Genomic DNA, 22,843 nt, shown 5'->3' on the forward strand with positions numbered 1-22,843 from the left:
AGTTCCCACCAAACACACACTCCTTGTTGACTTACATAAAAGTGGGCGAGATATGGCCGGGGGTGGGGGTGCATCCAGTTACCATTGACGACAGGACTCTCCAGGACCGAAGCATCTTTCAGGTGAATCCCAGAAGAGCTGTCCCACAGGAACCCAGAATAACTGACTCCCTGGAGGAGAGAGGACAACAGGAGACAGTCAGACAAATAACTGACTCCCTGAGGGAAGGGAGGACAACAGACAGGAGTAAAGAACACTAGTTCAACTTCCAGGATGCCCTTGAACCAGTATTGGAGTCAACTCAGTCTTCAGTGAACTTCCCAAAGCCAGAGCTCAGCCTCTGTACTATATTCACTGAGGGTGTTTCCTGGTTAGCCTCTAAATATAAAGAGCTGGGGATATATGGCCCATATACTGTAGATATCCTCAGTTCACCTTTCTGTTGGCTGAATGAGCCCTCTCTCACCCAGGGAGGAAATACGCCTCTCTGAGGGTATCATGTGCTGGGGTAACAGCAGGGCATGGTCAGCATCACAGCTAGACCCAGTGGCAGATGGCCCAGTTTGATACTGAGAGAGATGTGTCAGATCCGAAAGGCCAGTGAACAAGGGCACTGCAGTGGAGCCTCAGACAGATATGATAACCACTGGCTACATCTTCCTACTGCCAAGTCAGTAGAGCGTATTAAACCATATGCAGAGGGCAGATACCAAACACACACTAAAAACAAATCAAAATCGTGTACACACACATCCCACCCCACCACAAAAAGCCATTATAAAAACTAAATTGAAATCGTACAGATCAGGGCAGCAGTGAACAGATCAGGGCAGCAGTGAACAGATCAGGGCAGCAGTGAACAGATCAGGGCAGCAGTGAACAGATCAGGGCAGCAGTGAACAGATCAGGGCAGCAGTGAACAGATCAGGGCAGCAGTGAACAGATCAGGGCAGCAGTGAACAGATCAGGGCAGCAGTGAACAGATCAGGGCAGCAGAAGAGTTATAGCTCCATTCCAGAGCATCTTAACAACACAATGACAAACTGCAGAGGCTGGCAGTGGCAGGACTAGGAGAGGGAGGGCTGGGAGGCTGACAGTATTAGAGGACAGGGCTGGGAGGCTGACAGTACTAGATGTCTGAGGGGAGGGTTTGTTTACGACCCCCCCCCCCCCCCTCCACATCATCTGTACTATCCATCTTATTGACTGGAGCCATCTCCACAAAATAAAGCTCAAGTTTATATCAAGGGTCTATATCAGGACTAAGTTCCTCTGAGGATAAACACAGCTATTTACTCCTTCTGGTGTTTGGGAAGACAGAGTGTGTGTGTGTGTGTCCTCAGAGAGATTCTTAGTGGTTTAAGACAGACATTCTGGGAACTGAAAGGTCCTCTAAAAAGGGTCCCATAAATAAACCACCTTTTAAAATCATACTATACTAGACCTTTGATCCCTACAGCAGGCCTTAGAGATCATGTGACCTATTTTGCTACATCTGGTCACTGATAACAACCCCTTAGTAGGTTCTGTTTAATGAGTGTAGAAAGGTTGTTCAAGAGTGTATAGGGTTAGTAAATGTTTTACTGATAATGGCTGTGTGAACTATTGAGATGGGTGGTCTGTTTCAGATGGGATGTGAGAGAGGGGTTGGGGGGGAGAAAGAGCGGGAGAGAGTTGGAAAGAGAGAAGCAAGAAAGACCGACAGAATGGGAAAGATTTTTTTTTTTAGTGCAGTGATGTAATCAGTACCCCTACCTTGTTGAACAGTCCTGTGGGTTTCTCAGAGACAGTACTCTTCCAGACTCCCCGTGGTCCTCTCCACTTCCTCACGCTGTCCAACGAGCCCTGGTTCAGTTCCACACAGAACTGCAACACAATAGAGGGGTACGTATTATTACACAATACCGGACTGGACAGTAGACCATAGAAATAGTGTACTAGTCATTCTACCTACTCATCATTCCATTTTAATGAAGTAGGCATTGCAATAGATGTAAGGTGTGTATGACTACACAGAGCAACAACTACAGTCAACACTATTTTTGTCTCTATGTTTATTTATCCTCTACAGTCTGTTCTTAAAATAGCCACAGAAGATATTTAAAATACATAAAATTAAATGAGCAGTGTTTTAGTATGAAGTGAAAGATATAACTGAAATGTCTCTTCAAATGATACCTTTAGACCAAAAATTAAACAATTTGAAATTGCCTCAAGTAGTACTGTATTCTACAGGAAATAGACTCAGAAAAAGGAAGTGACCAAATGTATTTCAGGGTGCACCAGACACCAGTAGTGTTGTAATGTGTGAAAGGTCACTGAAGTTTATCAACGATGGAATGGGAGACAGTCTGCCTTGCATTCCTTCTCTTCCTGGCTGAGCTGCTACTAGGTCTACTCTAAGTCCCGGAGGGGGAGCTTCCCCATGGGGAACCAGGAAAGCAGAGGGTCTTTAACGCAGTGTGACTACCATCAATAAATACCCCATCATCCTCTTCTGTCGGCCCCATTAATGTCAAGAACCAACTCAGACTGACACAGCGCCAAGTAGCCCACCATAAATGATGCTAATAACAAAAGTTTCAAAATGGCAGCCGGAAGAAAACAAGCAAGATTTACTATCGCCATGTTGCCTGGATCCGACAGAAGTGGAGGGAGATATGAGGATGGATGGAAGGCAGCTCTACCCAGGAACAATAAACACACAGCCATAATTCAACCAGAGATGAACCAAGACGTGGGTATAGAGGAGGCCTTGGCACAGCTCCCGAGACCTGCGAATGTAATCATCTAGCACAGGTATTCCCAAACTGGGGTACGCAATGCCGTCGGGGCTACGCAAAATAAAAATGTGATTCACATAATTTTTTTACCCTTCACAATTTCAAACAGTACATTTATATTTTCCAAAGGGGCTATACATTTGGATGAGGGGTTTTTCCCCCTCGCCTGGAAAGCCTCGTTTCACTGCCAAAAATAAAATGAAACCATCTGGTGTTCAGCGAAATAACATAATGTCAAATACAGGTAGCCTAGTCAAATAATTAACATCCAATCACATCACACTCACTGGAAACCTTCACTCTTGCGCAGACATTTAGAAACATGACAATTTGAAAAAATAGTAAGACATGTATAGTAAGTAGTAAGACGTACAAAAGCAACAGATACCATTAATAGGAAGGGTCTAGAAGCGTCTTATATGGTGAGTCACCAAGTGGCTAGGACAGGCAAGCCCCATTCTATTGTGGAGGACTTAATTCTTCCTGCTGCCGCGGATATGGCTGGGAAAATGCTGGAGAAAAAGGCCCCCCAAAAAATAACTATACGGACAACGATTTCATCAAACACTGCTTCACGACGCATCAGTGAGATGGCAGGAGATGTTTTGAAACAATTACTGCTTCGCATACAAGCCAGTGAATTAAATGCGTTACAGCTGGATGAGTCAACAGACGTGGCGGGCCTGGCACAGCTCCTGGTATATGTCATGTTACATTTATGGGGGGGGTCAATTAAGGAAGACATCCTCTTCTGCAAAGCACTGGAAACCAGGACAACATGAGGATATTTTTTAAGTACTGGACAGCTTTGTGACAAACGGACTTTGGTGGTCACGATGTGTTGGTATCTGTACTGATGGTGCAAAAGCCATGACAGGGAGATATTGTCACGCCCTGGCCTTAGTATTCTTTGTTTTCTTTATTATTTTAGTTAGGTCAGGGTGTGACATGGGGAATGTTTGTGTTTTGTCGGTTTTGGGTGATTATATGGTAAAGGGGGTGTTGGGTGTATTGTATGGGTTTGTGTGTAGTGCATGTGTCTAGCGTTGTCTATGTTGGTTTAGTTGTTTAGGAGAGTCTATGGTTGCCTGAATGAGTTCCCAATTAGAGACAGCTGATTTCTGTTGTCTCTGATTGGGAGCCATATTTAGGGTAGCCATAGGCTTTCATGTGATGTGGGTAATTGTCTATGTAGAACGTTTGTAGCCTGTATGTGTATGTGCACAACGTTATTTAGCTTCACGATCGTTTATTGTTTTGTTTAGTGTGTAAGTGTTTTTGTTTCGTTTTGCCTTCGTCATCAATAAAAGAGATGGCGTATTTCCCTCAAGCTGCATTTTGGTCTGAAGATCCTTCTCTCCTCACCTCGTCCGAGGATGAGGAGAGTGACAGCCTTAACAGAATCACCCACCACGCTAAGACCAAGCGGCAAGGGAAAACTAAACGGAGTAAGGGACAGGAGAGAAAGGAGCAATGGACATGGGATGATGTATTGGACGGAAAGGGTTGCTACACTTGGGAGGAGATCCTGGCTGGTAGGGATCGCCTCCCATGGGAACAGGTGGAGGCACTGAGGAGAGCAGAGGCTACCGGAGAGAGGAACCGGAGCTATGAGGGAACGCGTCTGGCACGGAAGCCAAAAAAGCCCGTAAGTAACTCCCAAAAATTTCTTGGGGGGGGGCTAGGAGGTAGTGGGCCAAGGGCAGGTAGGAGACCTGCGCCCACTTCCCAGGCTTACCGTGGAGAGCGGGAGTACGGGCAGGCGCCGTGTTACGCAGTAGAGCGCACGGTGTCTCCTGTACGAGTGCATAGCCCAGTGCGGGTTATTCCACCTCCCCGCACTGGTAGGGCTAGATTGGGTATTGAGCCAGGTGTCATGAGGCCGGCTCAACGCGTCTGGTCTTCAACGCGTCTGGTCTCCAGTGCGTCTCCTCGGGCCGGCATACATGGCACCTGCCTTACGCATGGTTTCCCCGGTTCGCCTACATAGCCCGGTGCGGGTTATTCCACCTCCCCGCACTGGTCGGGCAACCGGGAGCATTCAACCAGGTAAGGTTGGGCAGGCTCAATGCTCAAGAGTGCCAGTACGCCTCCACGGTCCGGTATTTCCGGCGCCACCTCCCCGCCCCAGCCTAGTACCTACAGTGTCTACACTACGCACTAGGCTACCAGTGCGTATCCTGAGCCCTGTTCCTCCTCCACGCACTCTCCCTGTAGTGCGTGTATCTAGCCCGGTGCCTCCAGTTCCGGCACCACGCACTAAGCCACCTGTGCGTCTCCAGAGCCCTGAACACACTGTATATTCTCCCCCTACTAATCCTGATGTGCTTGTCCTCAGCCCGGTGTCACCAGTGCCGGTACCTCGCATCAGGGATAGAGTAGGCTTTGAGAAGGCAGTGTGCCCTGTTCCTGCTCCCCGCACTAGTAGGAAGGTGCTTATCCTTAGCACGGTGCCTCCAGTTCCGGCACCACGCACCAGGTCTACAGTGCGCCGTATCCGGCCAGAGCCATCCGTCTCCCCAGCGCCATCTGAGCCATCCGTCTCCCCAGCGCCATCTGAGCCATCCGTCTCCCCAGCGCCATCTGAGCCATCCGTCTCCCCAGCGCCATCTGAGCCATCCGTCTTCCCAGCGCCGTCTGAGCCATCCGTCTGCCATGAGCCTGCAAAGCCGCCCGTCTGCCATGAGCCTGCAAAGCCGTCCGCCAGACAGGAGCCGCTAGAGCCGTCCGCCAGACAGGAGCCGCCAGAGCCGTCCGCCAGACAGGAGCCGCCAGAGCCGCCAGCCAGACAGGATCTGCCAGAGCCGCCAACCAGACAGGATCTGCCAGAGCCGCCAACCAGACAGGATCTGCCAGAGCCATCAGCTAGCCATGAGCAGCCAGATCCGTCAGCTAGCCATGAGCAGCCAGATCCGTCAGCTAGCCATGAGCAGCCAGATCCGTCAGCCAGCCATGAGCAGCCAGATCCGTCAGCCAGCCATGAGCAGCCAGATCCGTCAGCCAGCCATGAGCAGCCAGATCCGTCAGCCAGCCATGAGCAGCCAGATCCGTCAGCCAGCCATGAGCAGCCAGATCCGTCAGTTAGCCATGAGCAGCCAGATCTGTCAGCCAGTCATGGGCCGTCCCTCAGTCCGGAGCTGCAGTCCCTCAGTCCGGAGCTGCCATTCCTCAGTCCGGAGCTGCCCCTTATCCTGGTGCTGCCCCTTATCCTGGTGCTGCCCCTTATCCTGGTGCTGCCCCTTACCCTGGTACTGCCCCTTAGTCCGGAGCTGCCCCTTAGTCCGGAGCTGCCCCTTAGTCCGGAGCTGCCCCTTAGTCCGGAGCTGCCCCTTAGTCCGGAGCTGCCCCTTAGTCCGGAGCTGCCCCTTAGTCCGGAGCTGCCCCTTAGTCCGGAGCTGCCCCTTAGTCCGGAGCTGCCCCTTAGTCCGGAGCTGCCCCTTAGTCCGGAGCTGCCCCTTAATGCTATGGGGTTAATGTGGAGGGGGGTCATTTGGAGGAAGCTAAGGAGGCGGTTAGGGACTATGGTGACGTGGGGACCACAACCAGAGCCGGAGCCGCCACCGTGGATGGAAGCCCACCCAGACCCTCCCCTAGACTGTGTAATGGTGCGCCCGGGGTTCGCACCTTAAGGGGGGGGTTATGTCACGCCCTGGCCTTAGTATTCTTTGTTTTCTTTATTATTTTAGTTAGGTCAGGGTGTGACATGGGGAATGTTTGTGTTTTGTCGGTTTTGGGTGATTATATGGTAAAGGGGGTGTTGGGTGTATTGTATGGGTTTGTGTGTAGTGCATGTGTCTAGCGTTGTCTATGTTGGTTTAGTTGTTTAGGAGAGTCTATGGTTGCCTGAATGAGTTCCCAATTAGAGACAGCTGATTTCTGTTGTCTCTGATTGGGAGCCATATTTAGGGTAGCCATAGGCTTTCATGTGATGTGGGTAATTGTCTATGTAGAACGTTTGTAGCCTGTATGTGTATGTGCACAACGTTATTTAGCTTCACGATCGTTTATTGTTTTGTTTAGTGTGTAAGTGTTTTTGTTTCGTTTTGCCTTCGTCATCAATAAAAGAGATGGCGTATTTTCCAAATGCTGCGTTTTGGTCCGTCAATCCTCCACACGATCGTGACAGATATAGTGGACTGGTAACGCACGTGCAAGCAGTTGCTCCCGACGCCACTTGGGTACACTGCAGCATCCACGAGAGGCTCTGCTGCCAAGGGAATGCCTGACCGCTTGAAAGATGTTTTGGACACTACAGTGAAAATGGTTAACTTTGTTAAAGCAAGGCCCCTGAATGTGTATTTTCTGCATTATGCAATGATATGAGCAGCGACCATTTAATGCTTTAACAACATACAGAAGAAGTGTGCTGGTTATCAAGGGGCAACGTAGACACTTTTTTGAACTGAGAGACGAGCTTAAAGTTCTCTTTACACACCATAATTTTCCCTTGTCTGACCGCTTGCATGATACCGAGTTTCTCACACGACCGGCCTATCTGGTTGATGTCTTTTTCCTCGCCACACATCGACAACAGCCACCCTCGAAGCATCGTTACCCATCGCTCCACAAAAGCCCCTGTGCAGAGGGTCCCTGGTTCGAGCCCAGGTTGTGCAGAGCAAGGGGAACAACGGCTTCAAGGTCTCAGAGCGAGTAACGTCACCGATTGAAACGCTATTAGCGCGCACCACCATTAACTAGCTAGCTATTTCACATCGGTTACACAGGCATAGACTGTGTGTGGAAAATTATTTAAGACTGAGACTCTCTCCAATACAACCCAACATTGCAGAGTTATGTGCATCCTTTCAAGCACACCCTTTTTATTAACCTGTGGCGAGTTATTCATAATTTGATGAACAAATAAGGTTTTATATGTAAGATTGCTAAATAAAGAGAAAAATGATTGATTATTATATTATTTGTGCCCTGGTCCTATAAGAGCTTTTTGTCACTTCCCACGAGCCAGTGTAACAGTATAACTTTACGGCGTCCCCTCGCCCCGACACGGGCGCGAACCAGGGACCCTCTGCACACATCAACAACTGACACCCACGAAGCGTCGTTACCCATCGCTCCACAAAAGCCACGGCCCTTGCAAAGCAAGGGGCAACACTACTTAAGTCTCAGAGCAAGTGACGTAACTGATTGAAATGCTACTAGCGCGCACCCGCTAACTAGCTAGCCATTTCACATCCGTTACACTCACCCCCCTTTCAACCTCCTCCTTTTTCCGTAGCAACCAGTGATCCGGGTCAACAGCATCAATGTAACAGTATAACTTTACGTCGTCCCCTCGCCCCGACACGGGCGCGAACCAGGGACCCTCTGCACACATCAACAACGGTCGCCCACGAAGCATCGTTACCCATCGCTCCACAAAGGCCACGGCCCTCTGCAAAGCAAGGGGCAACACTACTTAAGTCTCAGAGCAAGTGACGTAACTGATTGAAATGCTACTAGCGCGCACCCGCTAACTAGCTAGCCATTTCACATCCGTTACACTCACCCCCCTTTCAACCTCCTCCTTTTCCGCAGCAACCAGTGATCCGGGTCAACAGCATCAATGTAACAGTATAACTTTAAACCATCCCCTCGCCCCGACACGGGCGCGAACCAGGGACCCTCTGCACACATCAACGACGGTCGCCCACGAAGCATCGTTACCCATCGCTCCACAAAGGCCACGGCTCTCTGCAAAGCAAGGGGCAACACTACTTAAGTCTCAGAGCAAGTGACGTAACTGATTGAAATGCTACTAGCGCGCATTTTACATCCGTTACACTCACCCCCCTTTCAACCTCCTCCTTTTTCCGCAGCAACCAGTGATCCGGGTCACGGCACCAATGTAACAGTATAACTTTACGGCGTCCCCTCGCCCCGACACGGGCGCGAACCAGGGACCCTCTGCACACATCAACAACTGACACCCACGAAGCGTCGTTACCCATCGCTCCACAAAAGCCACGGCCCTTGCAAAGCAAGGGGCAACACTACTTAAGTCTCAGAGCAAGTGACGTAACTGATTGAAATGCTACTAGCGCGCACCCGCTAACTAGCTAGCCATTTCACATCAGTTACACCAGGTTGTGACAAACTCACTCATTCTTATGTTTAATAAATGTATTGTATAGTGTGTGTGTGTGTGTGTGTGTGTGTGTGTGTGTGTGTGTGTGGCAGGCTTAAAATGATGGCAAAAAACAACATTTGAGAGTGCCCGGACCCTGGTGCTAGAGGGGGTACGTAGCTGGAGGTTGAATGTTTGAAGAGGTAAGGGACTATAAAAGGTTTGGGAACCACTAATCTAGCACAATGATGGGAAACTGATGGGGTGGGGGCCACAAAAGAAAATCGGAACTGCGTGTGGCAGTTGCGCCGCCAAACCACACCGTAGAAAACTCCTTTTACATTTTAGAGTTCATTTTGTGTAATTGTACACATTTTGCCACGGGGTGTCAATTTTTGGGGGTTTTAAAGCAAGTTTCCTGCAACTCTACACATTTTGCCATAGGGCGGAGAGAAATGTTTGCAGTTTTTAATGACATCTTAGTCACTGACAACAAATCTATGGGTGCCCCCCTTGGCAGTTATTCACCCATGAATACTACAAGTTTAGATTGGTAAATTAGTCTAAAAATATTTAGCTGACATGGGCTAACTGACTGACTATCAGTGACTGACATAAGATAAACTGTTAATGCACAATCAAATTTCAAAATTGCACCTATTGTAACTCGCAACAGTAATTTGAGACTGACTGAGCCCTCCCCCCGGTTGATCCAAGGGCCTTCAAAAGGGGGGCGGCCCTAATTAAAGTTAATTAGCCTTGGCCAATACTGTGGACAGGGGGCCATAAAACACTGTACCTGGTCACCATGGAGACATTGGATGTTTTAGCAGCAGTGAGTGCTTTATTCCAAATAGTTACTTGTTGTCATGGAAATAAGGAAGCATAGCAAATCCACACGACTATCACGTTTCACTACTGTTACACAATAGATAAATACAGTACTAGTCTGAGGGAAAGAAAACAAAAGGAAATGTGTGGGAGTGTGAAACGGGAAGATAGACAGCAATATTGTGGGTGTGTGTTCGTAAGGGTGAAAACTGTAAATAGTGTGGGTGTGTGTTCGTAAGGGTGAAAACTGTAAATAGTGTGGGTGTGTGTTCGTAAGGGTGAAAACTGTAAATAGTGTGGGTGTGTGTTGTGATGTATCCAACTGACTAGATGATGGTTACCTCCACCACGTTACTCTACTACTGATTGTTGTTTGGTTAGCCCAGGGTTAACAAGTGCTTGTGTGAAACAAAGGTAAGTCACCTTGATCAGATTTAACTTAGTTTAATGATAGCACTGGGCTAAGAAAATGTGTATGTGAAAGTCCCTACTGCTAGTCAGCCTCAGCCCTAATGTAACTCAGGTTGACACAGTCAAGTTGTTTTGAAGCTTACACTAGCAAACAACTAGAAGAACACCAAGAGTAATTGTTTAGGGAAAAGATGAATCATTGCTCAATAATTCACCATAAACCACAGAAGGTTCCTTAACTACAAAACAGTGACCAAGACTGCTACACATGCTTAGAGTGACTAAACAGCGAAAAATGTCAACTGTCAGTAAATATGCCAACTCAAACTGCTGCTTTAGTCATAGTGTCATAGCGTGTGGTGTGTGATGCTGCATCACAGATGGACACCTCATAAGATGTGTTGACCATATTTGCAGAGATTAAAGGTAAACAAATGATGACAGATACATTATTTGATTGGCTTTGTATTTGTGTTGCGGGTTTGTCCAGTAGTAGTGCCATCACCCCTGGAGGCAACAGTTCAATCTGCAATTACAGCCTGGAGTCTTCTTGGGTATGATGCTACAAGCTTGGCACACCTTTATTTGGAGAGTTTCTCCCATTCTTTTCTGCAGAGCCTCAAGCTCTGTCAGGTTGGATGAGGAGCGTCGCTGCACAGCTATTTTCAGGTCTCTCCAGAGATGTTCAATTGGGTTCAAGTCCGGGCTCTTGCTGGGCCACTTAAGGACATTCAGACTTGTCCCGAAGCCACTCCTGCGTTGTCTTGGCTGTGTACTTAGGGTTGTTGTCCTGTTGGTAAGTGAATTTTTGCCCCAGTCTGGAGGTCCTGCGAGCTCTGGAGCAGGTTTTCATCAAACATCTCTGTACTTTGCTCCGTTCATCTTTCCCTCGATCCTGACTAGCCTCCCAGTCCCTGCTACTGAAAAACATGCCACAGCATGATACTACCACCACCCTGCTTCACCGTTGGGATGGTGTCAGGTTTTCTCCAGACGTGACACTTGGCATTCAGGCCAAAGAGTTCAATCATGGTTTCATCAGACCAGAGAATCTTATTTCTCATGGTCAGAGTCCTTTAGGTGCCTTTTGGCAACTCCAAGTGGGCTGTCATGTGCTTTTACTGAGGAGTGGCTTTTGTCTGGCCACTCTACCATAAAAGGCCTAACTGGTGGAGTGCTGCAGAGATGGAAGAACCTTCCAGAAGGTCAACCATCTCCACGGAGGAACTCTGGAGGTCTGTCAGAATGACCATTTGGTTCTTGGTCACCTCCCTGACCAAGGCCCTTCTCCCTGATTGCTCGGTCTTGGTAGTTCCAAATTACTTCCATTTAAGAATGATGTAGGCCACTGTGTTCTTGGGGACAGTCAATGCTGCAGACATTTTTTGGTACCCTTCCCCAGATCTGTGCCTCGACACAATCCTGTCAGCTCTACGGACAATTCCGTCCGGCTTGGTTTTTGCTCTGACATGCACTGTCAACTGTGAGACCTATATAGACAGGTGTGTGCCTTTCCAAATCATGAACAATCATTTTAATTTATCACAGGTGGACTCCAATCACATTGTAGAAACATCAAACATGATCAATGGAAACCGGATGCACCTGAGCTCAATTTCGAGTCTCATAGCAAAAGGGTCTGAATACTTATGTAAATAAGCTATACGTTTTTTATTTGTAATAAATTTGCAAGAAATTCTAAAAACATGTTTTCGCTTTCTCATTATGGGGTATTACATGTAGATAGTAAAAAAAAAAAGAGGTCTGAATACTTTCTGATTGCACTGTATGAATCTACAGTTAAATCTGGTTTTGTCTGATTATAGGGGGGAACTCTCAACTGGAAGTTATGAAACTATTATGGCCTATTTATTGCCTTCCCTAATCTTACTACATTTGCACACACTGTATATAGACTTTTCTATTGTGTTATTGGCTGTACGTTTGTTAATTCCATGTGTAACTGTGTTGTTTGTGTTGCACTGCTTTGCCCTCTTGGCCAGGTCGCAGTTGTAAATGAGAACTTGTTCTCAACTGGCCTACCTGGTTAAATAAAGGTGAAAAAAGAAAGTCATTTCAGTTTTGGAATTTTATCTAACATTCAATTTGTGTAATTCCATTGGAGAGTTAAAGAATCTCTGCAGGGAGTTGTTGAATTAGTTGTGGGAATAAGACAAGGAGGACAGATGTGATGTTAGAGCAGCATGCGTAGCCTTTGGGTTTGGACATGGTGTGAAATCAGAACCGTTCACACTTCATGACTCACTGACTGCCTGCACTGCAGAGATAGAGGGAGGGAGAGAACATTTTATATGTGGAAGACGAGCGGAAAGAGGCATCGATGGATAATTGCTCTTCATAGAGCAACCCCCTTCCTTCCGCCTGTATTTTCCTTTCAGCTCCCTTCCCTCCTCCCTTTAGAGAGAAACTACCAATCCCTCTCTTTAGAGAGAGGACCTTTCTCTCTGTAACTCTCTCTGAGAGACAGCAGCTCTGCCGACCTAGTTCTCTCTCCAGGAGCACATCACATACGGTCTCTCTCTCCCTTGGTTTTAAACTATGATCTATTTCAAGGCAAACATTTAGTGTGATCTGTGAAGCCACTCTCCTGTGCTTTCACCGCTATAAATAAGTCAGTAGTTGCTACGGTAGGTGTGGAGAAAGGGAGAGGGTGTCTTCTTTACGAGTGTGAGGAGATAGAGATGGGAGACACTGCCCTGGTATGCTGCTGTATACCGCTAGAATACCTGCTTCTCCATTACTGGATGTTATGTAATGTCGTCAACCCATTAGGGGTTCTCTATGCACATATGTGCTCTACTTTGGTAATGAGGTCAGGAGAATGTAGCTGTAGACAGAATCAGAGAAGGTCATATCTAGGGGCTGCCTGATGTACGATAATGAAGCAATAGGACGGAGATGTTTGGTGAATATGCACTCGGTTAAATGGATAGACGTATAGATAACAGATCAGATCTAGTCTGAAGATCATTTGTGTGTTTACAAGTAAATGTTGGCCAGTGTCTAGATGATATTGGTGTTTATATCAGTGCTGGAGCAGACTTTTAGTAACAGCTGTGTGAGTGTGAGAGAGCGGAAGGAGAAAGAGTGATCGAGAGAGAAAGAGAAGTATGCTTAATTGAGAAAGAACAGAAGGTTAAGTGGGTGAGAGAGACAGCAATCAGAGGGAGGATCGCTACATGTTTTTACTGTCAAGAGCATCTCATTATTATCACGAACATAAAGATGATCTGTACTGGTGGACTAATAGGTACACAGAGCTTTGCTCCCCAAATCAATAAGAAACGGTATTTTATCTAGTAGGTGAAGTAAGGGATTGCTACACTGTACCTTGTCAAGGGCCTCCCGATCGACCAGATCTTGGACTGCCAGTAACTTGATGCTGGAGAGAGAAAATGAGACAGAAAGATGGTGTAAGACACATGGATGCATCAATAAAACAGTGGTGATTTAATCTCTGTTATCCAAGCTGACTTGTGTGTTATTATTAGCCATATGATAGTACACACACACAGTTCTGGTAATAGAGAGGCCAATGCATTATTTACACAACAACCACAAACGTTATGAGTAAACACAGAGGGCCTCCGTCCATATCCAGGATGCTCCTGTCTCTACAACACATAACATGACTCAGTCTTTTCCCCTGAAGCACCATGTGATTAACTTCAGTGGATATGTCTGAAATGGCACACTATTCCTTACATAGTGCACTATACACAGCGGCTCTAATCTAAAGTAGTGCACTAGGGAATAGGGTGCCATTTCAGATGCATGCAAATCATTTATTATGCAGAGAATAGCAGCGGGGGCAAAGGAGACTGAACTATGGGTGGCAGGTAGCCTAGTGGTTTAGAGCGTTGGGCCAGTAACTGAAAGGTTGCTGGTTCGAATACCTGAGCTGACTACGTGAAAAATCTGTCTGTGCCCTGGAGCAATTACAAAAATAAAAATTACAATCCCAGGAGATGTTATATACAAACACATTGGTGCAGAGATAGTAAAGTAGGTTCCATGCTCTCGTAAACATTCATCCATTTACTTTCTAATTGTTTTTCTAGCCCACTAGATAGCGTAATAAAAAAGGGCAAAGCACTATTCTCTCCGTCTCTCCCCATCCTGCTGTACACACACACACACACACAGTTTTCATGTCTCCCTCACTGCTGTCTATTAACTAAATGAATAAACTGAACATTCCTCATTCGTTCACTGACTCATTCAGACTTGTTTAAAACAAATAGGCCCCAGAGAAACCTCATTTGATAATAGGATTTATAATTGTTTTTATCTTCAACGGCGGGCTTAGACTATGGACTACAGTTGTAACAGAAGAGGTATTTCACAGGCCTATTTCACAGATGGGATAACACACGCCACTGTTACATTATGTCCATTATGGAAATATTTCACAGCGCCTCATGTTTTACTGCACATCTTCAGGCTCCAATGTCGACCAGGTAGTGTTTTATGGCCCCCTGTACACAGTATTGATCAAGGCTGATTAACTTTAATTAGATAATTACATCTACGGCAGTGAAAAATGAGACTCCATTTTCTCCGGGCTAAAACATGTAGTCTAGTGTATTTTATGCCTATAGTGAAGAGGCTCTCTATGTGCTAGGTAATCAACACAGACCTAGTAATCCTAAAAAGAGGCCGCGAAATGAGGTTGCATAGGCAGGGGGGTTTCTATTTGTGAAACGCTGCTGCAGAGGCCTCCACAAGCTTAGCTCCACGCCGATCAAAAAATAAATAAATTAAAAAAGAACCTTTCAACAGATTGCATTCTTTCATAAAGTATTTGTGAAACTGGGCCGGTTACATGGTGGGTTGCTGTGGCCCACATGTACTCCATGAATGAAGATAATCTGGTGGGATAACAGTTATGATGTAAGACACAATCACGATATGTGGCAAATGTAGTTGGCAGTAATAATAACGGCCCTAAATGAGTTGGTTCTGCGTAGTTGTGACAGACTTACGTCATGTGATGCAGCAAATGTTGAGAAGGCGTTGGGAATGAGATTGGCTGAGGGGATCTTTGTCACGACATGATTTCAGAATTTGTGGTCCTACAAGATGGTGAGTGGCCAACCACAGATTCCGTCAGGCATCTCAATGGTGTATTATTCAATTCCATACCTCCTCCATCTCCCCCTAGTACACTGCTCACATCATCCTTCTGCAAGAAGCCCCATCCCCAATTAGCATTTTCTGCATCAGGGCAATCAATCAATATGAAGGTCTGAGTTGTGGTCTCTACTTCACCTGGTGCCAGGTCCCATAGGTGCTCACTCCACCTAGGTGCTGCACTGGTCCCTTAATCACTACCTAAGACAGCACCACCCACAGGGCAGTGGACTGCCGCTCTCTACCACCACGCAACAGCCTGGGGAAACGTTTCTCACGTTAGGCTCCTCACCCCGCAGATCCAGAATGCTGTGGAATCTGCTATCTTCACCTCTCGACTCACCAACCTCCCCTTCACAGTTAGTTCTGGAACCAGGGGTCCAGTACATTCATATACACTCAGCAAAAAAAGAAAACGTCCCTTTTTCAGGACCCTGTTTTTCAAAGATAATTCGTAAAAATCCAAATAACTTCACAGATCTCCATTGAAAAAGTTTAAACACTGTTTCCCATGCTTGTTCAATGAACCATAAACAATTAATGAACATGCACCTGTGGAATGGTCGTTAAGACACTAACAGCTTACAGACGGTAGGCAATTAAGGTCACAGTTATGAAAACTTAGGACACTAAAGAGTCCTTTCTACTGACTCTGAAAAACACCAAAAGAAAGATGCCCAGAGTCCCTGCTCATCTGCGTGAATGTGCCTTAGGCATGCTGCAAGGAGGCATGAGGACTGCAGATGTGGTCAGGGCAATAAATTGCAATGTCCGTACTGTGAGACGCCTAAGACAAAGCTACAGGGAGACAGGACGGACAGCTGATCGTCCTCGCAGTGGCAGACCACGTGTAACAACACCTGCACAGGATCGGTACATCCGAACATCACACCTGCGGGACAGGTACAGGATGGAAACAACTGCCCGAGTTACATAAGGAACGCACAAGCCCTTCATCAGTGCTCAGACTCTCAGCCTATTGCGGCGAGGCTTGTAGGCCTGTTGTAAGGCAGGTCCTCACCAGACATCACCGGCAACAACATCGCCTATGGGCACAAACCCCTCTGCTACTCGCCCAAGCCTTCGCCATTTCTCTTTCTCCCAAATACAGTCAGCTGATGTTCTGAAAGAGCTGCAAAATCTGGACCCTTACAAATCAGCCGGGCTAGATAATCTGGACCCTTTCTTTCTAAAACTATCTGCTGAAATTGTTGCCACCCCTATTACCAGCCTTTTCAACCTCTCTTTCGTGTCGTCTGAGATTCCCAAAGATTGTAAAGCAGCTGCGGTTATCCCCCTCTTCAAAGGGGGAGACACTCTAGACCCAAACTGCTACAGACCTATATCTATCCTACCCTGCCTTTCTAAGGTCTTCGAAAGCCAAGTCAACAAACAGATTACCGACCATCTCGAATCCCACCATACCTTCTCCGCTATGCAATCTGGTTTCAGAGCTGGTCATGGGTGCACCTCAGCCACGCTCAAGGTCATAAACGATGTCTTAACCGCTATCGATAGGAAACAGTACTGTGCAGCCATATTCATTGACCTGGCCAAGGCTTTTGACTCTGTCAATCACCACATCCTCATCGGCAGACTCGACAGCCTTGGTTTCTCTAATGATTGCCTCGCCTGGTTCACCAACTACTTCTCTGATCGAGTTCAGTGTGTCAAATCGGAGGGTCTGTTGTCCAGACCTCTGGCAGTCTCTATGGGGGTGCCACAGGGTTCAATTCTTGGACCGACTCTCTTCTCTGTATACATCAATGATGTCGCTCTTGCTGCTGGTGAGTCTCTGATCCACCTCTACGCAGACGACACTATTCTGTATACTTCTGGCCCTTCTTTTGACACTGTGTTAACAACCCTCCAGGCGAGCTTCAATGCCATACAACTCTCCTTCCGTGGCCTCCAATTGCTCTTAAATACAAGTAAAACTAAATGCATGCTCTTCAACCGATCGCTGCCTGCACCTGCCCGCCTGTCCAGCATCACTACTCTGGACGGCTCTGACTTAGAATATGTGGACAACTACAAATACCTAGGTGTCTGGTTAGACTGTAAACTCTCCTTCCAGACTCACATCAAGCATCTCCAATCCAAAGTTAAATCTAGAATCGGCTTCCTATTCCGCAACAAAGCATCCTTCACTCATGCTGCCAAACATACCCTTGTAAAACTGACCATCCTACCAATCCTCGACTTCGGTGATGTCATTTACAAAATAGCCTCCAAAACCCTACTCAATAAATTGGATGCAGTCTATCACAGTGCCATCCGTTTTGTCACCAAAGCCCCATACACTACCCACCACTGCGACCTGTACGCTCTCGTTGGCTGGCCCTCGCTTCACACTCGTCGCCAAACCCACTGGCTCCAGGTCATCTACAAGACCCTGCTAGGTAAAGTCCCCCCTTATCTCAGCTCGCTGGTCACCATAGCAACGCCCACCCGTAGCACGCGCTCCAGCAGGTATATCTCTCTGGTCACCCCCAAAACCAATTCTTCCTTTGGCCGCCTCTCCTTCCAGTTCTCTGCTGCCAATGACTGGAACGAACTACAAAAATCTCTGAAACTGGAAACACTTATCTCCCTCACTAGCTTTAAGCACCAGCTGTCAGAGCAGCTCATAGATTACTGCACCTGTACATAGCCCATCTATAATTTAGCCCAAACAACTACCTCTTTACCTACTGTATTTATTTATTTTGCTCCTTTGCACCCCATTATTGCTATCTCTACTTTGCACCTTCTTCCACTGCAAACCAACCATTCCAGTGTTATTTTTTTTACTTGCTATATTGTATTTACTTCGCCACCATGGCCTTTTTATATATTTTTTTATTTATTTATATATATATTTTGTTTGCCTTCACCTCCCTTATCTCACCTCACTTGCTCATATTGTATATAGACTTATTTTCACTGTATTATTGACTGTATGTTTGTTTTACTCCATGTGTAACTGTGTTGTTGTATGTGTCGAACTGCTTTACTTTATCTTGGCCAGGTCGCAATTGTAAATGAGAACGTGTTCTCAATTTGCCTACCTGGTTAAATAAAGGTGAAATAAAAAAAACGCACTGTTACTGGACCAGACAGGACCGGCAAAAAGTGTTCTTCACTGATGAGTCGCGGTTGTCTCGCAAGGGGTGATGGTCGAATTCGCGTTTATCGTCGGAGGAATGAGCGTTACACCGAGGCCTGTACTCTGGAGCGGGATCGATTTGGAGTCCATCATGGTCTGGGGCGGTGTGTCACATCATCGGACTGAGCTTGTTGTCATTGCAGGAAATCTCAACGCTGTGCGTTACAGGGAAGACATCCTCCTCCCTCAACAGCAGCATACCACCCTGCATACCACTGCTGGCTTGCTTCTGAAGCTAAGCAGGGTTGGTCCTGGTCAGTCCCTGGATGGGAGACCAGATGCTGCTGGAAGTGGTGTTGGAGGGCCAGTAGGAGGCACTCTTTCCTCTGGTCTAAAAAATATCCCAATGCCCCAGGGCAGTGATTGGGGACACTGCCCTGTGTAGGGTGCTGTCTTTCAGGATGGGACGTTAAACGGGTGTCCTGACTCTCTGAGGTCATTAAAGATCCCATGGCACTTATCGTAAGAGTAGGGGTGTTAACCCCGGTGTCCTGGCTAAATTCCCAATCTGGCCCTCAAACCATCATGGTCACCTAATAATCCCCAGTTTACAATTGGCTCATTCATCCCCCTCCTCTCCCCTGTAACTATTCCCCAGGTCGTTGCTGCAAATGAGAACGTGCTCTCAGTCAACTTACCTGGTAAAATAACGGTAAAAAAAATAAAAAAAATAAAAAAATGTGGTACTCTTCCTGCAGGCTCATCCTGACATGACCCTCCAGCATGACAATGCCAACAGCCATACTGCTCGTTCTGTGCGTGATTTCCTGCAAGACAGGAATGTCAGTGTTCTGCCATGGCCAGTGAAGAGCCCGGATCTCAATCCCATTGAGCACGACTGGGACCTGTTGGATCGGAGGGCTAGGGACATTCCCCCCAGAAATGTCCGGGAACTTGCAGGTGCCTTGGTGGAAGAGTGGGGTAACATCTCACAGCAAGAACTGGCAAATCTGGTGCAGTCCATGAGGAGGAGATGCTCTGCAGTACATAGCGCAGCTGGTGGCCACACCAGATACTGACTGTTACTTTTGACCTCCCCTTTGTTCAGGGACACATTATTCCATTTTGTTAGTCACATGTCTGTGGAACTTGTTCAGTTTTTCCTCAGTTGTTGAATCTTATGTTCATACAAATATTTACACATTAAGTTTGCTGAAAATAAACGCAGTTGACAGTGAGAGGACGTTTCTTTTTTTGCTGAGTTTATATCAGGAGACAGACAGGACAGCTAAGCCTAGACTGATTTTCTAATTCTAGCATACAGCTCAGTCACTGTGGATGTGACTGGAGAAGTGGACTGGAGACCTTGCGACTAGCAGGATTCGTGCCCTGCCACTCTCTACTCCCAAACACGTCTCAAGCACAGTAGGTTGGCTGTTTTCCAGCAGTTATTATTGAACATTACACAACACTGCATCTGTTCTGACTTTGACCCATTATGCAACGCCACATCCACTAATATAAGTAGAAGGAAAACATCAACGTTAGCCTCTCGTTCTTCTCTGCTGGGGACTGATGAGGTGGTGGTGGTTCACAGGAGCACCCAGTCCATAAAAAGAGGGAGAGAATGACAAAGAGCATAAACGAGAGAAGGCAGGGATAACCGACGAGACTAAACTGATAAGAACAGACAGCAGAGAGTCCACCCAGAGATGGGAGACTATTTCGCAGTAATATAATCGACTGATAGTAAATGGAGACAAATTTTTACATAATGTACTATGGACCCATTTGCAAAGGAACACTCCATAACCAACACTTGAGGAACTTATTATTAGCTGCATTGGTTGTGGTCTTCAAATGGTTTGATGCTTTTGCTTACCCACCACACTAGAGCTTTCACCCTACCCTAAACCCTAATTCTTTCATAATAGATTGTGAGAGAGATCTGGACATCTCTGGTCTCCAAACAGGAACTACGCAATCAGAGATAGTGAACACAAACAGGTCTGGAGCCAGAGCTCTCTAGGAGGGTGACAACAGCCCTTCCCTTCCTCTTCTCTAGGTGTGATCACACAATGTAAGGCTACAATAGAAAGCCTCTGGGACTCCACTGCCTCCTTGCACTGACCACGGGTGACCTGGCCGCAGTGCACACACGGGGCCTGATGCTAGTGTGACCACGACCTTACAGGAGAGTGGAATTTACACACACACAGTCAAATGTTTGGACATACCTATTCATTGAAGGGTTTCTTTATTTTTACTATTTTCTACATTGTAGGATAATAGTGAAGACAAAACTATGACATAACACATCTATGGAGTCATGTAGTAAGGGTTAAACAAATCTAAATATATTTCACATTTGAGATTCTTCAAAGTAGCCACCCTTTGCCTTGATGACAGCTTTGCACACTTTGCATTCTCCTCAACCAGCTTCAGACCCCTTGACTTTTTCACATTATTAAGTTACAGCCTTATTTCTAAAATTGATTTAAATATATATATATATATATATATATATATATATATATATATATATATATATAATGCTCAGCAATCTACACACAATACCCCATGAAGAGAAAGTAAAAACATATATATGAAATATAACATTTACATAAGTATTCACACCATTTACTCAGTACTTTGTTGAAGTACCTTTAGCAGCGATTACAACCTTGAGTCTTCTTGGGTATGATGGTACAAGCTTGGCACACCTGTATTTGTGGAGTTTCCCCCCATTCTTCTCTACAGATCCTCTCAAGCTCTGTCAGGTTGTAATGGGAGCGTCGCTGTAGAGCTCTTTTCAAGTTTCTCCAGCGATGTTCAATCGGGTTCAAGTCCGTGCTCTAGCTGGGCCACTCAAGGACATTTGGAGACCTGTTCCGAAGCCATTCCTGCATTGTCTTGGCTGTGTGCTTAGGGTCGTTGTCCTATTGGAAGGTGAACCTTCACCCCAGTCTGAGGTCCTGAGCACTCTGGAGCAGGTTTTCATCAAGGATCTCTGTACTTCGCCCCATTCATCTTTCCCTCGATCCTGACTAGTCTCCCAGTCCCTGCCGCTGAAAAACATCCCCACAGCATGATGCTGCCACCACCATGCTTCACCGTAGGGATGGTGCTCTAGGAATCTCTAGGAGTCTCGGTGATTCCAAACTTCTTCCATTTAAGAATGATGTAGGCCACTGTGTTCTTGGGGACCTTCAATACTGCAGAATTTTTTTGGTACCCTTCCCCAGATCTGTACCTTGACACTATCCTGTCTCGGAGCTCTACGGACAATTCTTTGGACCTCATGGCTTGGTTTTTGCTCTGATATGCACTGTCAACTGTGGAACCTCATATAGACAGGTGTGCTTTTCCAAATCATGTCCAATCAATTGAATTTACCACAGGTGGATTCCAATCAAGTTGTAGAAACATCAAGGATGATCAATGGAAAGAGGAAGCACCTGAGCTCAATTTCAAATCTCTTAACAAAGGGTCTGAATACTTATGTAAATATTTTTTTATATATATTTTTTAATACATTTGCTAAAATTTCAACAAAACATTCACCGTGCCATTATGAGGTATTGTGTGTAGATTAAATAAAACATGTTCCTCTTCAATCAATTTTAGAATAAGGCTGTAACATAACAAAATGTATAAAAATAACAGGATCGTGTGTTCAAACTCCTCCAATGCTCACTCAATTCTCCTCACAGCTTGACAGGATAGCCAGATTAACAAATGCACCCTGTCAACGATTAAGGCAAGTGCCAAAAAAAAACATTAAAAAGAATGAGTAAAGGGCTCTACTGCAATGTCCAAACAAGTGAGAGTGAGTGTGCGCGCGCACACACACACACACACACACACACACACACAGAATGAAAAAAGTTGGAAGGGGCTTGCAGCAAAGGTCATAAAGATCCACACTGCATCAGAGAAGAGGGAGAGCAGAGTCACACTATATACGGCTCGGAGAGAAACTGTAATCCCTCAATGTCATTACAATGGAGAAAAGAACCACTGTCACGCAGAAACTTAGAATGATTTACTTGGGTAGGAAATCTACTGTAGACGTACGCACACACATGCACACTGAATACACAATGAAGGAAAACCGTCTGTACTTGTTAGATAAGAGTAAATCTGATAACACTGATATCGTTTTGTAACTAAAAGGAATGAGCTGCAGCACGAAGGTCACCTTGGAATAATCCTGTCTCAGAGTCTACTGTACTAGATTGTGGTGTATCAGTGCAGACCGGTTTGAGAGCTGGTGTATCAGTGCAGACCGGTTTGAGAGCTGGTGTATCAGTGCAGACCGGTTTGAGAGCTGGTGTATCAGTGCAGACCGGTTTGAGAGCTGGTGTATCAGTGCAGACCGGTTTGAGAGCTGGTGTATCAGTGCAGACCGGTTTGAGAGCTGGTGTATCAGTGCAGACCGGTTTGAGAGCTGGTGTATCAGTGCAGACCGGTTTGAGAGCTGGTGTATCAGTGTAGCTTGTTTTCAGGTCA

The 22,843-nt window shown here is 46.3% G+C and overlaps 1 protein-coding gene across 1 annotated transcript in view; it reads right to left on the reverse strand.

The window, feature by feature from the left end:
• Positions 1 to 22,843, reverse strand: part of LOC129831017 (endonuclease/exonuclease/phosphatase family domain-containing protein 1-like) — a 30,800-nt gene that overhangs the window by 1,350 nt on the left and 6,607 nt on the right. Inside the window, exons 2-4 of the mRNA XM_055893992.1 lie at positions 13,441 to 13,492; positions 1,756 to 1,866; positions 36 to 170 (exon numbers count right to left, since the gene is read on the reverse strand). Of these exons, the coding sequence (XP_055749967.1) occupies positions 36 to 170; positions 1,756 to 1,866; positions 13,441 to 13,492 (298 nt within the window). The remainder of the gene's footprint in view (positions 1 to 35; positions 171 to 1,755; positions 1,867 to 13,440; positions 13,493 to 22,843) is intronic.

Source organism: Salvelinus fontinalis, chromosome 32, assembly GCF_029448725.1.
Source record: "Salvelinus fontinalis isolate EN_2023a chromosome 32, ASM2944872v1, whole genome shotgun sequence".
Taxonomy (NCBI): Eukaryota; Metazoa; Chordata; class Actinopteri; order Salmoniformes; family Salmonidae; genus Salvelinus; species Salvelinus fontinalis.